The 20,999-nt window shown below is 36.4% G+C and overlaps 1 protein-coding gene across 2 annotated transcripts in view; it reads right to left on the bottom strand.

Moving 5' to 3' along the window:
• LOC136833162 (putative uncharacterized protein DDB_G0294196) overlaps positions 1–20,999 on the bottom strand; it is a 92,494-nt gene that overhangs the window by 2,692 nt on the left and 68,803 nt on the right. For both annotated transcript variants that reach the window (XM_067094871.1, XM_067094872.1), the window contains exons 2-5: positions 1,671–1,817; positions 1,202–1,324; positions 896–985; positions 45–179 (exon numbers count right to left, since the gene is read on the bottom strand). In XM_067094871.1, coding sequence (XP_066950972.1) covers positions 45–179; positions 896–985; positions 1,202–1,324; positions 1,671–1,817 — 495 coding nt within the window. The remainder of the gene's footprint in view (positions 1–44; positions 180–895; positions 986–1,201; positions 1,325–1,670; positions 1,818–20,999) is intronic.

Genomic DNA, 20,999 nt, shown 5'->3' with positions numbered 1-20,999 from the left:
AATAGAAAAATGACCAAGAAAACATGAACATAGGTACAACGAACCTTCTTTGGTGCTCTGATAGTGAGGACTCCATCCTTAGAGAGTGCAGTAGTCACCTGATCAATGTCTGCAGCATCGGGTAATGTGAATTCTTTATAAAATGATTTTAGAGATTTTGAGGTGCCATCTTGAGAGACCTGTAAACATAACTGGCGTTAAAATTATTTAAAGAAAGGCTTAATTCTAAGTCTGATGCATGTGTAGTAGTTTACCATAAATTGGATAGAGTGCAAGACAGTTACAAAATTAGAGACCCAAAGGACTTTAAAATATATTTGATATTTAAAAAAATGAAAGCTAAATTATATAAACAAGTTCAGTACATTTTTCAGGTTTATACTAGAGCATAAAGGTCATTAGATGAAAATTAAATGAACATATAATTCTAGCATTTCGCCATAAAAATGTACGGTAAATTCACAGTATCTTAGCCATTTTGAAATCATCTAAACAAATTTGAAAATTTCATGCCCTTAAGTCATGGTGGTTGACTTAACATCAAAGAAAACTTGAACAGAGTCTGAGTATCCCGAAGATGGGAGTGACTCATAATGTCTAAGTAAATACTGTGAAAGAGTTCATCTATCTATCAAATAATGACCTTCTTTGGCCGGATGTGTATCATCTTATGTACACCAGATCTTTGTTTGGGGTGCACTTGAAAGTCGTCAGATTCTGTATTTAATAAGCCACTTATGGACTTAGACGACAACAGTCAGTTCCATAACAGTCTTTGTTAAGAGTAGTACATTTCGATAGTGACGCACAATCAGGTCCATTTAGTAAGATACATAGCGATGGGTTGAAAATGTAAGAAGAAAAAGGAAATTCCTCGATTTTTAAAAGCTCTCACCTTCTGGTACCCGCCCTCGACCACAATTCTGTCGTCCACGGCTCTTACTTGTAGCTCTCGAGGGTTGAAGTCCTTCACGTCCATCACAACCTGCAAGGGGAACCTCTTGAGGTCACACCACAATGATTTAGGAACTCCTAAACTTGATTTTCATCGAGTGAATTACCATAGTCTCTTAATTCACATCTTGTATGAAAATTTACCACCTTTCTGAGGTGAATTTTTTGTCTGTTTTGAGGTAGAAACTATCATGGAATACTTGATAACGTCTCGAATTTAGCCTTCTACGTATAGCTTGCGTCTTACCTGGAATTTGCCATCCTTCTCTGTAATCTGCAGCGCCTGAGAAGCGTAAAGATCCTCCTCGATCCTGTTGGATCGTATCTTGCTATAGGCATCACGACATTCGTTCCTTGATCCTTCGTTAATCTGCAATAAGAGATTTTATTCGATACCATTAACTCCTTGCAGTTCTTTCTTTCATTCAAATGTGAATCCTGTTCATTCATGGGGCGAAAATGTTTCCCTTTACCAATTCAAATATTAACATGCATTTCCAAAGCTTTGCTTAGGGTATATTTCAGAAATGCTTAGAAGGTTAATTGCGTTAGTTGATATTTAAGCAGGAGTAGGGACTTCTCATCACTGTATCTCAGCATCAGCCGGTAGTATTTTTCTTCTGAAAAAATTATCCAGAAAATCAAGGTACTCTTTAAGAGGACGGAGATAAGAGAGGTAGGGGAGAGGGGTGAAGGGGGAGATTTAGAAATCGTACCATCAGTCCTCTGTTGTCAAATTTATCGAGGACACGCTGCATGGCCCTGTCGAAATCCTCCCAGGCCTCTTTGAAGAAGGAATCGTCGAAAAAGCTTTCTCTCTGCACCACGTTGAGAGATTTACCGGACGCCATCTTGAATGGACCCTGGAATGGGAACAAAAATCCTGTTAGTTTTTCTTTGTAATTATGTGATAGTGATGTCTCTCAGGACTGATTTTTTTTTCTTACAAAATGTTTTGATTTTACATTATCTTGTCTTTGCTGAAAAGTATTCGAATCAGAAAATGTCCCCTTTTACGACACGACCATCAAGACATTTCTCTCTTTTATTTGACCTGGTGAAAATATGTGTTAGAATATTCTTTGGTAAAGGCGCTACAAGTCAGCCACGTTTAACTTCTTAGCTTCAGTCACAGTTCAAGAATACAAACGTACAAATCAGTCATATCTTGAACTTAAAACGAATGCTGTGCTACGACTATTTTCTGAAATTTCTATGTAAATAAAATTATTGATTATGCTAACTAGAGTCGTTTGTGTGTGTGTGTGTGTGTGTGTGTGAGAGAGAGAGAGAGAGAGAGAGAGTTGCTTGAAAGGTGTGAATAAAAACCTTTCTGTTCTGCATCCAAGAATACTTTTATGAATAACAGTAAACAAGTAAAAAATGCGCCGGAGTTTCTTCGGCGCAATCGAGTTTTCTGTACAGCGTACAATCAAGGCCACCGAAAATAGATCTATCTTTCGGTGGTCTCGGGATAATGCTATATGAGCCGCGGCCCATGAAACTCTCAGCCGGCCGTGATGACCTGTCCTATATCGTTGCCAGAAGCACGATTATGTCTAATTTTAACCTTAAATAAAATAAAAACTACTGAGGCCAGAGGGCTGCAATTTAGTATGTACGATGATTGGAGGGTGGATGATCAACATACCAGTTTTCAGCCCTGTAGCCTTAGTAGTTTTTAAGATCTGAGGGCGGACAGAAAAAGTGCGGACGGACAGACAATGCCGGCACAATAGTCTTCTTTTCAGAAAACTAAAAAGCTACTCAGTTTAAGGGCAAACAAGATTTTTGAAGACGAACAGTTCCGATTCGCCTCCAAATTGCCTTATATACCTCCCTGGCCAAGATCCTGCTTTTCGTGTACTACATACCACCAAGAAAAGGGTACACGGGCAAGGTACAGATCCCAAATGATATCCACTGCGAAAGATCACACGTAAATATTATTATCGTAACTGCAGTCAGATCGGTCGAGATAATACACTCTTTATACACACTAGCACTTGGGTGCAAGCACTTCCTCTACCAAGTTTACACAGCAGGTCCGAAATGAAAGGAGTCAAAATCATCAAAATGGTAGAAGAGTTCGAAGATAGTTTAGAGTGTTTAATGATATAAGGTTTAGGATATTCAGGACAGATATTTTATAGTATTTAGTGACGTAAGGGTTGGGATATTAAGGACATATTTTAGAGTATTTAGTGACATAAGGGTTGGGATATTTAGGAAAGATATTTTAGAGTATTTAATAACATAAGGGTTGAGATATTTAGGACAGATTTTTAGAGTATTTAGTGACATAAGGGTTGGGATATTCAGGACAGATATTTTAGAGTATTTAATGACATAAGGTTTAGGATATTCAGGACAGATACTTTAGAGTATTTAATGACATAAGGTTTAGGATATTCACGACAGATATTTTAGAGTATTTAATGACATAAAGGTTGGGATAGTCAGAACAGATATTTTAGAGTGTTTAATGACATGATGTGCAGGATATTCAGGACAGATATTTTAGAGTATTTGGTGACATAAAGGTTGGGATATTCACCACAGATATTTTAGAGCATTTAATGACATAAGATTTAGGATATTTAGGGCGTTAGTTTTTAGGGTAATCTAGATTCAGCAAAGCCCAAAAAATTCTTGACCTGAGTTCAGACGAGGCTGTAGGGTAGGGTTTCAAGGGATACTTCATATAATGACTCAAGTTTAACATTAGTGCAGTATCATCATTGACGTACAGCGGTTGATTGTATAATAAATTCATTCAAGTCGAAGAGAATTTACTAAACATTTTAGCTTCAATTCACATTGAGTTTTATATTAATCGTTAGGTTAATGCAAGTGAAGGTTGGGAAAAGATTGATAACTGGCCTAACTTAACTTTTCTTAAGGATTAAGCTTTTTCCTTTTGCATCACCAGCTGTCATAATAATGTGCGAATCTTGGGTTAAAGTCCGAAATTGAATAAGATGATTGTCTTTCTCCTGCTCAGTGTCTAACAGTATTTTATCCTGCTCACCATCTCTCTCTCTCTCTCTCTCTCTCTCTCTCTCTCTCTCTCTCCCCACGACAGCCGTCTAATGATGAACAACGTGATCATTAGTCACGATTCTGACGTCATCCGCTGAACAATGTGCTTGAAGTATCTTGCTTCTTTCTGTTTCTTTGTCTGTTCGTTATTCAGCTTGGCCTTGCTTTACCTAGTTCAGAGTTTTCTGGTTGATTCTTTTGACAGCGATACTTCAGGGATTGTTCGCCGAGTAGTGTTAATCTCTCTCTCTCTCTCTCATATACATACATATACATACACACACACACACATATATATATATATATATATATATATATATATATATATATACTGTATATATGTGTGTGTATATATATATATATATATATATATATATATATATATATATATATATATGCACTATTTATCCATTTCCTTTTTCTATGATGGCTCCGTCAGTACTGATCTTTTGAAACGCAATACGATGGAATACTTTGGTAGAGTACTGTTCCATTTCTGTGTTATTACTGATCAGAATTTTCTTGATAAAACACCACCTGTTTTATCTTATTTTTAAAACTGAAAATGTTTGATTTATCAAGTGATCAAGGAGTTTAAATTATCTTTCTTTTTGTTTCTAGTAAATAAGTAAAAAAAGACATTAATTACGGTTTTGTGTTACATCAGAATTAAATACATTTTCTTAGTCTAAAAAAGATGTTCTTCGCGTGAGCAATGACCCAAACCTGTTTCCCTTGAAAGAGAAAATATCAAGTTTTTCCTTCTTATTCCTCTGTTGGTTTAACTTTGCTGTTTCCATTTGCGTACAGCTGTCATGGTAAGATTAATTAATTAAATACCGGTACATCGATGTGAAGTTCCTTTGGATTTTAATCGTAATTTTAACATATTTTATTCACACTAATTATTATTAGTATTATTTATATCTGCACTATCGTTACTAAGATAAAAGGAGTCAATAAAACTGATGACAGATTTAGACGAAACATGGATCAAATTTTATAAAACGTGGAATGTTTAGACAAACTTTGGAATGTCACTTAATGAGATAATGACTCTACCAAGACCAGGATCAGATTCGCATAGATGCTATTGTTATCAACGTTGCTTTTTGAACGTTACTGATTGATTTATTAATTATAACTATTTACGAAAGTTCATGATATTTGATATTTTTCCCAATGGACAGTTCTGAAATTTACAGTGTATTCGTTTATGTGAAACATATAATTTGGTATGAAATATAGATTATGTGCTCTGTCATTTTAGTTTTCTGTAAAGAAAACTATTGTGTCGGCTTTGTTTGTCCGTCCGCACTTTATTCTGTCCTCACTTTTTCTGTCCGCCCTCAGATCTTAAAAACTACTGAGGCTAGAGGGCTGCAAATTGGTATGTTGATCACCCACCCTCCAATCATCAAACATACCAAATTGCAGCCCTCTAGCCTCAGTAGTTTTTATTTTATTCAAGGTTAAAGTTAGCCATAATCGTGCTTCTGGCAACGATATAGGATAGGCCACCACCGGCCCGTGTTTAAAGTTTCATTGGCCGCGGCTCACACAGCATTATCCCGAGACCACCGAAAGATAGCTCTATTTTCGGTGGCCTCGATTATACGCTGTACCGGCTGTACAGAAAACTCGATTGCGCCGAAGAAACTAAGGCACATTTGTTACTTGCTTTTTCTCTTTCCTTCTCTCTCTCTCTCTTTACACTTAGAGGCACACATATTGCGCAGACTTTCTCACTTTTTCTGTTATTTTCCCTCTTATATTCTTTCTTTCTCCGTTTACCACTCATGTCGAGAACGAACTTCGATGCTCACTCATTGCCAAACCTCCTAACCGCAAACCTCCCCCCCCCACTCTCTCTCTCTCTCTCCCTCTCTCTCTCACATGTTCCTTCATTTACTCTCTCCTTCGTTCACCAGTGTTGTCTGCTTATTCCTAGTTACGGTCCGCTGCCCCTGAGAGGGAAGAGGTGACTGGAAGAAAGACCTTCGGAACTCGCAAATGTAAAGGTCATTTTGGCCCAGTGTTTCTGCAACGTCTTTTTGCAGCGTTGCCAAGAATGCAAGAAAAAAAAAAAAATGAAAAAAGCTGATGCCCAGAGAGATGGGACTCTTGCAACCGAGTTAAGAGGTTAATAGCCTCTGGTCTTTGGTCTTTGCGTGATGAAAAAGGGAAGTGCAAGTAAACGGCCATTTTTTAAGAGGTGACGTCAGCCACAGGGTAAAAATTGGTAATGACTTTCGTCTTTCTTGATGATTCCTGAGCGATTTTTTATGTTGGTCTCTCATGATGTTATGTTGGAAATGTCATAAACAAACCTAAAGGTAATACATACAATTAAGGGCTTTTAGTTTTCATTAACGGCCCGTCTATCATATATAAATGTGCTTTATTTGTTATTACATTCGTTAGACTATAAAAAGACTTGGGGAATACTTCAGATTGTATCGGATTCAATTAAAGTATTTCTGTGTCGTAATAGAAATTCTCATTGTTTCTTTTGTATTCGTTTTCTTAACCTAGGTATAACTGGTAAAAGAGAAATATAAAATATATATATATATAAAATAGAGGAATATATATATATATATATATATATATATATATATATATATAACCATATACAGATATTCCTCTTTTTGTTCCTGTTTTTAGCTTATCAATTATCCCCAAGTCAAGAAAAAATATATATACATATACACGTGTACATATAATCCTCTTATTGTTCAAAATTTAGTTTATTAATTATTTAATTATCAATTTTTTCTTCATGACAACTTTGACTCCCCAGTTTCATCTGCTCATTTGCACCTCCATTTAATTCATTTTATTTTGGTGCAGCCTGTAGGTCTGTTCAAAGACAGGCTGCCTGACTCTGTTGCCACCTCCAGGTATTCCCAAGTAATAATGATTTGTCTAGCTTTATTCTTTATGTATTTATTAACTCCTCTCCCTTTCGATTCATAACAAGAGCTGAGGTAAATCTAGTGCCTTCGTATCATTTTCGCCATTTAATTCTTCATTATTATCGGTATTGTTATTCTTCATTTGTTGTTATTGTCGTGATGTTACTTTATATCACCTGCCATTACTCATACGTTCTTCATTAAGGTTCTTGTAAGATTGTGAAATTAGACGCATTTTTATGGTACTCAAGGATTGAGCAGGTCAGTCATACTGGACAGACACACTTGCTGTACAAGAGATATATGTTGACAGACATGAGACAAACCTCCTTGAAAAAGAATAAAACTTGCGAATAGAATTCTTGCTTAGTGACAACTTCAAAAATAATAAGGATGCTGATGAAAGCAATGATGAAAACAGGCGAGAATTTCTTGTTAAGACCAAAGACCATGTAACTAACGAGCTAAACTCCGGTGCCGAAGTCTGAGAAGAAGAAATTTCGGAGGGCAACGTCGGCTTCACGGAAGGGCTGTGTTGAATACAGATAGATAGCCACACGTTCAGTTAAACTAAGGAATCTGAGACTGGACAAGGACGTATTCAACAGAGAAACTGACGGATTTGACTCGATGTAAACAAGGGACAGAGTGCAAGAAACATTATTGTTATTAAAATACATTGGTATGCCCCAGCATTTGTTTTACCGTCTTCATACTTTCAGCCTCTGCCTCAGTAATAATCAACCTTTCCTAACACCACCCGTTTCTGTTCGGAGACTGATTCTCACCTGTCTCACGTCGACAAAGTTAACAGTACCGCTCGCAAGTTTCTGATTGATAAACGAGTGCTGTGTATGACAGGGTTTATGCCTTTTATACCTTACAAGGAGCATAAATGAATGAAAAAGTTGGGAACACTTCGTAAGGAAAAACTATGTTAAGAGTACATTATTGAGAAGTATGATGATTTATTGTAAGAGTACATTATTGAGAAGTATGATGATTTATTGTGATTAAATGCAAAGACGAATTAATCCTGAGCTACATTAGAAAATCTGTTTTGGAAACTAATCAGCAAAGTTTTTAAAGAACTCGAAAATTGTTTAAACGTTTCTAAACTGCACGTGAGTAGGGTGTTTGTTTCATAAGCTGAGAAGAGAAGACAGCGAGAATGAGTGGAGGTAACAGCAAACATTTCATCAAGGTTCATGCTCATTCGCTGAAGGAGATGTGGCAACAGGATGACGACGCTCATTGCTGGATTAATTTGTAGATTTAAATTACCATAATACTGTACACACTTTTTGAGTTGGTAGCAGCAGCAGTAACAATTCAGTAATTGTGCAAACAGCGTAGTTAATAGTGTTGATAACAAGAGCAGGCACAATTTTCTTGCCTTTTTAATAAAACCAAGATGGCTGCACTTGTACAGTAGTTAGTTTGACAATCACAATGCGGAAATGGTTTCGTTTTAAGCGCTGAAAGCAAATTTGCTTTGTATTCAAGGAAAGTTGCTTTGTATTTAAGGTCACCGATGTAAAAACCTCCCGCAGGTAACCATGGCTCTTGTGGTCAAGAGATCGCCCAGCAACAAGGAATTACCTACAATACAACCGGTTTGTGATGGTGAAAGGGAAACAGAGATGGTAAATAGGTGAACCGGTATGTGGCAACATTGTTCGATTTCCCACTTACAAAAGTAAAATTGTTCTTAGAGGTATACGTTTCAATGGTCAGTTTTGAGGAATACAAAACTTAACAAATAAATAACTACCGACGAGAGTGTTCAGTGGACTAGAAAATAATCTTAAATTTTATGAAGTCGAAAACTGAAATTGTTCAAAAGCTTAGGCAAAGAGAACGTATGCCTGTGGCTGAGTCATGTCTTAAGTATGTAATTAAAATGCTTATAACATGGGGAATGGCTTGGAAACCACTTAGAGAGAGGGAGAGATTAAAAGTTGATTTTTATGTACAGAGACATTTTTAATAATGTTGGTGATGACTTCATGAGAGAATATAAATGTTACTGCTAAAAGCCGTGCTGTCAACACTCTAAATGATACATAGCTCGTTTGAAAATGAGCAACTGCCTCCCGTTTACGTTGTCTGTACGATAATACCTCAACACTTTCTTTACCCTTCAACACCTATCGTCGCACCATTTCCCAGCTTGCGCTCGGACAACAAACACGAATCTATAAACAACTTGAGAATCACAAAACTGCAAGGCGATCCCTCCTCGAGCATAACAAGGACTTCATTATCATCCCTAATTTAGTCCTCGACAGTTAATAATGGATTTTCTCATAAACGATACATTTTTTAAGGTCTACTCTTATAACACTGATTTACGAGCCCGGGTCTCCTCCCGTATCCAACCTCCTCCCCTCTAGCCATCTCGGATGTCCATCATCCTTGGGAGAGTTGCACTTTTCGTTTCTTAGGATCCATGGATACATTACGGCTGCGTGTTTTGACTCGGGTTGTTTTGTTTTGTTTGGCTGTGTTGTGATTTTGTATATAATTCATAGTATGCCAAGTGCTTTTCCGGCTTAGTAACGATAACGGCTTTTAACGGTGAGTTGACAACGCTTTGCAGAGTCTATGTTAAGAATGCTAATGGGTTTATACGTTGGGTGTGATTTGTCTAGAAACGTTCTGGTGATCGTGGTGTATCCCTACTGTAAACAGTAGAACGCTTTACAGTCGTTGTTTGACAATATTTCAAGGAAAAATGAAACAGCATGGGAAATTCATCAGATATATTTATTCATCTCTCTCTCTCTCTCTCTCTCTCTCTCTCTCTCTCTCTCAGTCATTGCATGGGAGTAACCATTTTGCGAAGCAGCACGTTAGCTCATTTCAAGAATAAAGCTTCAATAAGAATATCATGATTCAGATGGCAGGACTGAGCGAGAAATTACGCCACATAGGAAAGTACGGAAGTTTGTCATATAGATGAGATAATGATGAAAGGGAGATAGATGGCATCGGCTCGGACATGTCCTTCGCATAATCCCTGGTAGACTAGTTCTTGGCAGTGTCAACTGTGATCTTTTGGGCACCAGAAAAGTTCGAAGGCCTAGGCCTACTTGATGTGAACTATGAGAAGGAGGCTGGAGATGGGTGTAGATTTGCAAAAGATAAAGCACAGTTAGTGCATGAATGGCGGAATCTAATAGGCCCTGTCGTCACGCTTGTGTGTGGGCACTGATTATGTTAATGACGTTGGCACGTATTCACAACACGTAAGCAGCTCGCGTGCACACTTTCCAATGGTCACCTACGCTGCCATTCGCATTTTTATTTGCCTCCTTGCCCGGAAATATGTCTAACGACCGTAGGCCTATTATGAAACTCGTCAAGACACTAATGCGTTTGCTGTGATTCAGCGTACGATAGGGCATACAGTAAAATTTGAGTTTAGTTGCGCAGCCTATATCTCGCTAGGAAATCCACGAAAACCGGGCTTTTGACGCAATTTTCGTAAACATGTTGTAAATGAATATGCAAAAGGTCCTGACCTAACCAAATCTTACCTACCTGTCCAAACTCAGGTAGCCGTCTCCTCACATGGTGGGTTGTTGGGGGGGGGGGGAGGGGGCGCAAAATTCGGTTAAGATTTTGCTGTATTGCGGTCGTATAAGGTATATTTGAGGAAGAAGAATGAGTTTTCTATGATGTTTTGCATGTAACGTGATATTTACCGAGAAATAGGCTGTTCAACTAAACTCAAGTTTTACCGGGCATAGTTACATCTTTAATAAGATTTTATTTATTTAATACCCACCTCCCTGAAATTCCAAATACATTTGCGCCTATCAGTTTTTTTCCCCGTTTTAACTTTAGTACAAGCAGCATTTAGTTAAAAGTGAGGGAAAGGATACATTTTTCTTTAATTAACTGGGATATAAGGATATCCCAGGCGTGTGAGTTGACAGAGATTATTCCAAGGATCAGAGTTTAATCTGTATGTATTGTTGTTTCTTAGTAATTTCTCGTCCCAGCGTAGCTGTTTGTATATATATATATTATATATTATATATATATATATATATATATATATATATAAACTTGATAATTAAAGACGTAAAAACAGTGTTGGTAAATATTTAAAAAAACATGGCCTACAGAAAGAAGATCCAATACTAGACAGTTCTGTATTCAAACGGAACAGCGAAGGACGCTATTGAATTTATGTAAAATACATTGCTGATTTTATATTTTTTTGTACATATAGAAGTAATCCATTTGAGGTTCATGATGCTCTAAAAAGAACCCTGAACCTTACAGTGCCAAGGGTGGACTGTTAATCTGTGAAGTGGCACATTTGGTTAGGTTAGGTTGCTAGGCTACACTGTACCTAGGAGGTTTATATTCATAATTATTACATTATATAAAATCATTATTAGTGCCAACATAAGCATTGTATATATATATACATACATACTTACATACATATATAAATAGGGTTGGTATGTATATTTTTATGTATTTATAAATATATACATTATACATTTTATGTATATATATTTACATATTTTAAATATATTTACATATAAATTATGTGTATATATATGTGTATATATGTGTATACACACACACACATATATATATATATATATATATATAGAGAGAGATATAGGGAGAGAGAGAGAGAGAGAGAGAGAGAGAGAGAGAGAGAGAGAGAGAGGGGAGAAAACCGTTGAAATTAGGAAATTGATAACATATATCCGTAGACTTTATCATCTGAACACATGAATGAGAAATGCTAAACATATGTGGAGGCTTCTGTGACGAATTCTTGGAAACTGTCTGCAGTCTTGCCCGCATTTGTGAAAGTCGTAATTATTAAAAAAAAGGAGAAGAAGAAGAAGGAGCAGATTATCCTCCACACCAAAAGTACGTTAGCATCCTAATAATGGCATGCCACTGACGTAAACTATTTCGCAGTGGTTTTCGAAGACAAATTCTCGGGAGAATCATCGATGTCTCAACTGCCAACCCGGTCCGTGTGAATCCGCGATTGCGATTCAGCGAGAGGACTTGATTTATCGTGCCCAGCTTTAATGACTGTTATATAAACTGAGCGGTTATTTTTCATCTGGCCTTTTAGGGGCCAGACTAGGCTGCACGCTTACCCCCCGAAGATGGAGGAAACGGAGGAGGGGGGGGGAGGGAAGGGGGATGGCGCCGATGATATCGCTTTGTATCCCCTGACAGATTTGCATTTATGCAAATGGACGCAAACAGCAGCACCGTCAGCAGACGTGTCTGGTAGATAAAAGGTGTTTTTGTGGAGATTACTCAAAGGGATTCTCTGGTGAATGAGGCTCTAGGCTGTTGGTGCTCTCCCGTGAGAGTTGTTTATTGCAAGGGTGAAATTGTCTTTCAAGTTAAGGGAGGAGGGTTTTCGACGGTGTCCATGTTACCCCACTGGTAAAAGTATAGTAAGTCTTTATTTTTCCTTGGATGTGCCATTAATTAAAACATATCACTTACTTGGGTGCCAGGTGTAACTTAATTTTTACACACATCCACGCGTATATATGTGTATATATAAATATATATATGTATATATATGTATGTATATATATATTATATATATACATATATATGTGGGTGTGTGTGTGCGTGTGTGTAAAGCTGAAGTTACAACTGGTACCGAAGTAAGTGATGTTTTTCTGATTATTGGTATATAATATATTTATATTCTATATATATATATATTGTATTAATGTATGTGTGTGTAATATATTGATATTACAACTGGTATATATATATATATATATATTTTATATGATTACTATATACACCCGATATAATATATATAACTATTCTATATATAATGTATATATATGTATATATATATATATATTATATAATGTATTTTCTTTGGTAAGACGGAAAGATGAAAACGGAATGAATGAAATCTTGAATTTACCACAGAGGGCTTATATCTCTCGGGTTTATTGCCGCTTTACTTGATAATTAGTGCTTCGAGGTCATTAAGGTTTTCCTAATTAGGGTCTCAGAAACAGCAGCTCTTTTGAGTTAACTGATCTTTTTATGACCAAAGAGTATTTGAATATCTTAATTGAGATACGATCCCCCAAACGACTTAACGAAGATACGATCTTTATACTGCATGGTAATTTCTCTTAATCTTTTTATAGTAACCGAGATCTAATCCATGCGCGGTAATTACTGTCTAGTACTTGCGTCGTTCTGTAGTCTTATCTATATTCTAGACTGCAATTACTGTCTAGAAACATTGTGCAGAAAATATCTCGGTTTTTCTGCTCAGTGATAACTTTGCGCATTTCCTTATAAATCTTCACATAATTTATAAACTCGCCTGAACCTGTGCTTTTAGCCCCGACCAGTTTGGCTTTATTTGTCTTTTGGTATATTTTGAATGTTTTTTTTTTTATATTTACAAGTTTTTCGTCGCAGTTTTTCGACGGAAACGTAAGCGTCGTGTGAAGTAGCAGTTTCTATTTTTAGAGAGGTTGAAAGTGAATATTTCCAGAGAGAGAGAGAAGGAGAATATTTTTTTTTGAGAAAAAAATATTTTTTTTTACTTGAAAGAACGTGAGAGAGAACATTTCTTGCATGTCAGCCTTCCTTTTTTGTTGACTTTGTCTCCCAGTCGATAAGGAATTCGTCATGATATTTTAATAAATACGAAAGATAGTCTTGTGTCAGTGTAATTATGACAGACTTAGGTACTTTTCTTCTAATTTGTCTGTTGTGTTTCACCTTGAATTCATTAAATAAAACAAGTTGAAAATGCGCCGAAGAGTTTCTCAGAGGCAATCGAGTTTTCTGTATAGCCGCTACAGCGTACAATCAAGGCCACCGAAAATAGACCTATCTTTCGGTGGTCTCGGTATAATGCTGTATGGGCCGCGGCCCATGAAACTTTAACCAAGGCCCAGTGGTGGCCTATCCTATATCGTTGCCAGAAGCACGATTATGGGTAACTTTAACCTTAAATCAAATAAAAACTACTGAGGCTAGAGGGCAGAAATCTGGTATGTTTGGTGATTGGAGGGTGGATGATTAACATACCAATTTGCAGCCCTCTAGCCTCAGTAGTTTTTAAGATCCGAGGGCGGACAAAAATGGTGCGGACGATAGTTTTCTTTTACAGAAAACTAAAAATGAGCTCTGTATCAATTATCAAGTAATTACATTTCCATTTATCTCTTATTTAACCTGAGAACATGAACGATAGACCAGTGATACTCAAAGGCTTTCAAATGACTTACCAATGATCTTGAAAGGATTTTTATGGTTATCAGACATCAGGGAATTTTTACTTAATTCTCAATCGTCAAGGAATTTGTGCCTATTTCGTATAATGAATTTTGACTTATCAATAATCAAAGAATTTATACTGATTTTCATTGATAATAAAAGAATTTATACTGGTTTTATTGATAATAAAAGAATTTTGGCTTAACAATGAAAATCAAGGATTTTTTACATATAGTCAATGAATACCAGGAGGTTTTAACTTCACTGTCGATGGACTTTTTCATTTATTTATCATCAGGATGTTATTTATGTATTCATTTATTATTAGTCGTTCTCTGCCAGGCCCATGTACCCATTTCGGAGTGTGTTGATTTGCTAGTGATGTTCTCAGTGCTTTTCTACGGAAGATTGTCGTTGCGCTGCGTAGGTATTGAACTGAATTGAATTGAATATAGAATTTAGGCCGAAGACCAAGCGTTAGGACCTATGAGGTCATTCAGCGTCGAAATAGAAATTGACAGTAAAAGGCTTCCAAGGTGTAGCAGGAGGAAAACCTCGCAGTTGTACTATGAATCAATTATTAGGAGAGGCTGGAAAGTAAGATGGAAGAAAGAGAATGTGAAAGGAGGTACAGTAAAAGGAACGAAAGGGTTACAGCTAGGGGCCGAAGGCACGCTACAAAGAACCTAAGTAATGCCTACAGTGCACCGCATGAGGTGAACTGACGGCACTACCTCCATACGGGGGCGCTGCGTTGGTGGAGGAACAGAGTCGCAATAACGAAATGCGCCACTGACCAAAGTAGGGAGGGGTCCGTAGAGGGCAATAAATGGAGGGGGGAGTCTGTTCCTTTGGGACCGAAAAGGGGAAATAAAAGAAGTGAGGGAGGCGGTGAGGGAACTTCCTGAAAATATTTATGAGACACTGGGCACTTTTTATAGACATTTTGAGTCATACGCACCCAGTACCTCTGTATACATATATTTAGATGCGATTCAAAATTCTACGGTCTTTCAGCTGTGGCGCATTAATATCCACATTCTGTTCTAGTAGGGAAGAGAGAGAGAGAGAGAGAGAGAGAGAGAGAGAGAGAGAGAGAGAGAGAGAAAGGCGGGGTTAGGGGAGTTGGGGGAAGGGGATGATTGGAATACCTTGGACCTAACGTATCCTTTGTCAGTGAGTGGGAAATCTTAGGTTAGCCAAAGATGTGAGATGACTTGGTGATGTGATCTCTCTCTCTCTCTCTCTCTCTCTCTCTCTCTCTAGTATAATGAAATGTTGCAGTGAAATTGCATATACAGTGATAGTACAAGAATATGAACTTAATGAATGCAGAACGTTTCATATTTCAGAAGAGAGAGAGAGAGAGAGAGAGAGAGAGAGAGAGAGAGAGAGAGAGAGAGAGAGAGAGAGAGAGAGAAAAACAAGCAAAAGTAGCCCACCTTTACAATTAAAAATGGTTGAATAGGCCTACAAGAACCTTTCTTACTCCTACGCGATACCGCAAGATAGGCCTATTCTTTATAGCCCCAGAATATGTTAACCACAAAAGCCGCCTCCTCTCCTCGGCGGATTAGTAGGGAAAGTTTTCTTTTTTGGTAGGCTGTGACGTGTATATATATATATATATATATATATATATATATATATATATATATATATATATATATATATATATCAACCATTGAATATTTACCTGCAAGAAAGTATTATCATTACGTAAAATCCGCCTTTACAGGGAACGTGTACATTTAACCAAAGTTGAATTTACTTGAAAGTACTCCATTTTAATCTGCTAAAAGGATACCTTGCATGTAGGCAACTATTTGTGTAAATAGTATTTATGTAAATATTTATACCCGTACTTGTATTTATTTTAATGCGTATATATATAAGCTTTGATCTGGGTGTTGTAACATTAAAAGACTTAGGTATGTTGCGCATGTAAAACTATATCTGTGGAACATTAATGGTTTACGTTAATGTTCATTTTGTTACATTCATATTGAAATTTATAATATTTTACATTTTCATAGAGATAGATGGGAAGGGTATTTATGACTGCACAACATAGCCTACTGATTGGTCTCTCTTTACCGACCTAGTGCTTGCTAGGTGCCATAAAAGCAAGCATTTTGATGGATAGGGGACTGCACGCACCCAAGACCACTCACCACTTATAGTCCCAACATAATCCTTGGTTTTACTCAGCTAAAACTATTATTTCTGAGTACAACAAGATGACAGTGTCGTTGGGGTGGGGGCGTGTGTGGCCGTAGAGGTCGTTTTAAGTCTAGGTCTGCATGTATTCGTAGAAACTTTGATGGCTTCATTCTTTCTCTTGTAGTTTGCATTCCTCAGTTTTTGTTAATTAAAAAAATAATCTTTCCTTTTTTTTCTACCTCTATTGCCGTTTTCTTGTTTGTTGTCATTAAATTTTTTATAATCCTTCGTTTCTTTCCTTTATCGTTTGACATTATTTATGCTATATATATACATAGATACATACACACATACATACATACACATATATAAAAATGTAAATATTTATATATATATATATATATATATATATATATATATATATATATATATATATATATATAATATATATATATATATATATATATATATATATATATATATATATATATATATATATATATATATATATATATATATATGTTCGTGTGTGTCTGTGTGCGCGTGTCTGTGTGTGTATATAAATGAAGGCATAAGTTGAGCGGTGTAAATACAGAAATTAATGTGATACATCTTCTAAGCAACTATTTAATGTCTCTAAAAGAAAAAAATAAGAGATCATTACTCTGGTAACACTATACCTCATAACAGCAATTCATCTCGATCAAACAACAGCAACAACAACAAAGATAACGACAGCAAAAACAAACGAAATGGCCTTTCCCCAAACCATTACTCGCGAGCCATTGAACAGTCAGTCATAAAAGTCGGCCTGGTATTATAATGCCCCGAATAATCGTCTTCCCTCTTAGGCCACAGGAGGATAATATACAGTGTAATAAACAGTGTATAGCTTTAGCAGTTGCGACAGATGACCGTGTCACATGTAATAAAAAGTCTTTGTAGAAGGCCCTGATTCGGTTGGAAACACCGGGACGTGGAGTTGGACGTTGCACGCTTATTGTAGAGAGCTTGTTTGGGTGTTCATTCTGTTCTGTTCATATTCTTTCTTTGGTGCTACTTTGGCTTGTCATCTGCGCGTCGCCTACTCCGAGGTGCTAGTACTGAACATGGCGGAAGCTCCTTGGGACGCCGTGTTTAGCACTAGCCACTGGAAGGGCGGGTAGAGCTTTCGGCTAGCACGCTGTTGCCCCAGCGTTCGACTCTCCGAGCGACCAATGAAGAATTAGAGGAATTTATTTCTGGAGATAGAAATTCATTTCTCGTCATAATGTGGTTCGGATTCCACAATAAGCTGTAGGTCCCGTTGCTAGGTAACCAGTTGGTTCTTAGCCACGTAAAATAAATCTAATCCTTCGGGCCAGCCCTAGGAGAGCTGTTAACCAGCTCAGTGGTCTGGTTAAACTAAGATATACTTAACTTTAACTAGTCCGTCGGGGATCAAAGTATTATTTACACCCATTTCTGTATTGTACGGTTGACAAATTATATTAATAAACGATATCATCGTGCGGCCGTCTACTTTACATTTACCATACGATGTTTAGAACTGGCACTTCGGAGTTGATGGCGGGTAGATAGCAAGCCAAAGTAGTACCCTTTGTTTTGCTGTTGGATTAAACTTGGCTTATGACCCGTGAATGCTGTCGAGTCTCGGGTTCTTTTTTGAGCCTAGGCTCAAGGTTGATTATTTGACCGATTATACAAGTTCCGATGAGTCTAGACTCGTTTCGATAGTGCAGCTGAGTCTAGGCTTGAGTCTCATCGTTTGGCTGAGTAGTTCTGCCTATGCCCGATTCCTTTTTTGATCGATTACATCCGTTAAGTCTAGATTGCTTGTCTGACAATTTAGTTTTGTTCATCCCTCTTCTTTCGTATGTTTTCAATACCTATTTTATATTTTATATTTTCTCTGAATCCTTTCACTTACAGCTGTTATCGGGCAAACATATTTACCACATTTAATTTAGTGTATTTTAATCAAATCAAGCAGTTATTTATAAGATAAATATGAAAAAAATACGAACCGATAGGACAAAGTAAAACTTAACTTCTTATTCAATGTTTAAGCAATAAATGATACTTATGAGCGTAAATACACAATAATTTCTTTGCTATTCTGCGTCTAAAGCACATAACTACTAAATCGATGCAGTGTTCATATAGAGTGTATTCAAGTACCAGTGAGTGAATTCCACGCTACCGCCCTTTCCAATCGCTATTCTTTTGATCTTTCCGCCAATGTTCATTCATTTGATTGTTGACCATTCTCTCTCTCTCTCTCTCTCTCTCTCTCTCTCTCTCTCTCTCTCTCTCTCTCTCTCTCTCTCTCTCCCCTTGCATTTGTATGCACTAATGCATCTGTGTGCAGAAAAAATACATAACATCCCATTTCTCGCTAGAAAAATAAATACGGTTTGGTTTGCAGTGAAAGAGCTTTGATGCTCATGGGTGTAAGTAAGGCGGTAAAGCAAATAAACAACGGAATATCAAGAAATAAAGAGCAAATAAACTCCGCCGGGACTGTATCGTAGACCATGTCCAAAGTGAGAGCTTACAAGCATCTCGCAAACGATGGTCTAAGTTTTATTTTTATTTTGTAAGTTTTTTTTATTGCATTTTGCAAAGCAGAGGCATTCAGCACATATGACGGGATTGTTAGTTTTATTAAAGACCTCAGTCTCTCTCTCTCTCTCTCTCTCTCTCTCTCTCTCTCTCTCTCTCTCTCTCTCTCTCTCTCTGCGGTTGCGTTGTTAAAAGTCTAAATGAACGAGCCTTTAATGTGCTTTTAATTATAGGAATCACGACGTGATGAGTTGTTAATCGGTGTGATTATTTTCTCTTTTATTGCCTCATTTTTTTTAGGGGGCATTTTTATCACAATTTCCTTGCGAGGCTCCCTGGGATAAGAGTGTTCATTTACAGTACTTCCATAATTTTGCATTTCTTAGCAATGTATTTTTTTAAGTTTTTAAATGTATATAAAAAAAATTAGCCATAGGACCAAGAACATTTGGAGAAAAAATATGTGATGTACTTACCTAATAATTATAACGAAGATCACAGTTTTTAATTATCTAGACTCTTATTTGGAGAGAGAGAGAGAGAGAGAGAGAGAGAGAGAGAGAGAGAGAGAGAGAGAGAGAGAGAGACACTCACACACACACACACAAACACTTGGGTGTTGTTGGATGTTAGTTTAGTAGATAGGACGATAAAATGGAAGCAGTATGACGTGAGTAGAGTGCATAGGGCAAAATAGGGATAATGTTGAGAGAGAGAGAGAGAGAGAGAGAGAGAGAGAGAGAGAGAGAGAGAGAGAGAGAGAGAGAGAAGTATTCTCTCATTTATGTAAAATGCAATTACAGAATTGAAGGGAAACGCTAAAGAAACAAAAGTAAAAGTAATATGTTAGAAATAAAATCATTCTGAATAGAGGTAAACAAAACCAGAGGTAAAATAATCGCCTTTCATATTTTGCTGTGGTTTTTCTGTCCAGTCAAGTTCCCCGTTACATAAGATTACGAAGAGACGGCTTTTAAAGTAATTTTTCAAAAGATAGAATCAAATCTGAAATCCTGTTTGGATGTCATATAGCTTATTTTCAAAATTATTCTTACCTTGCTCCCATTCACCACGACTCACCTGCAAAAGAAAGAATCAGGTTGTTATTATAGAATGTACATCAGTGGTTAATGACTTAGTCTATGTATATGTATGTATGTACGTACGTATGTAAGCATTTATGTATTTCATATTATGAATGTGCATGAAAGCTTAGTGGAAGTTTATTATTCATCAGTAAACTTATGTTTTACATATATATATGTATATATATATAAAACATATATATATATATATATATATATATATATACATATATATATATATATATATATATATATATATATATATATATATATATATATATATATATATATATATATAACAGAATATATATATATATATATATATATATATAACAGAAATATGCTAAGTAAATATGCTAAGTAAAGGACAGTAAGTCGAAAGGCCTAGTATCACTTCACTGTTTCACTTTCCTTCGTGGCATTTGCCTTTATATATATATATATATATATATATATATATATATATATATATATATTATATATATATATATAATATGTATGAATAATTATGCCTGTGTGTTTGTTCAAACATATACATACACTCCCATGAACAAAATGTAACATACGCTGAGTCTTTAGGAGTGGTAGGCGGCTCCTAATAATAGCCTGCTCATATCCAATGGTATATTTCAATTGAAGCAATAAGCAATGCTTCTATCTACTGTTGCACACATAATTCACGAATCCCAAGTGTACATGTAGCATATAAGTACATTGGTACTTTGGACTTGTTTTGTTTGTTTATGTTTATGTGCATGTGCGTGAAACATGGTTTGTGTATGTACGCGAAATTTGTTTTGGTGTATGTGTGTGAAATTTGTGCGTGAGACTTGTATATATATGTAGTAAGTATATTAGTGCGCAGTGTCTGTTTTTGTATATTGCATATTTGTGGCGTTATATAATAGCAAGTGAGATCTGTTTTGGTGTGTTTCTAATATGTACATTAGTGCTTGATGTCTGTTTTGATGTATATATAATATATTCATTGGTGGGTGATATCTGT

This window comes from Macrobrachium rosenbergii, chromosome 51 (genome assembly GCF_040412425.1).
Source record: "Macrobrachium rosenbergii isolate ZJJX-2024 chromosome 51, ASM4041242v1, whole genome shotgun sequence".
Classification (NCBI taxonomy): domain Eukaryota; kingdom Metazoa; phylum Arthropoda; class Malacostraca; order Decapoda; family Palaemonidae; genus Macrobrachium; species Macrobrachium rosenbergii.
This window is presented reverse-complemented; position numbering and strand designations above follow the sequence as displayed.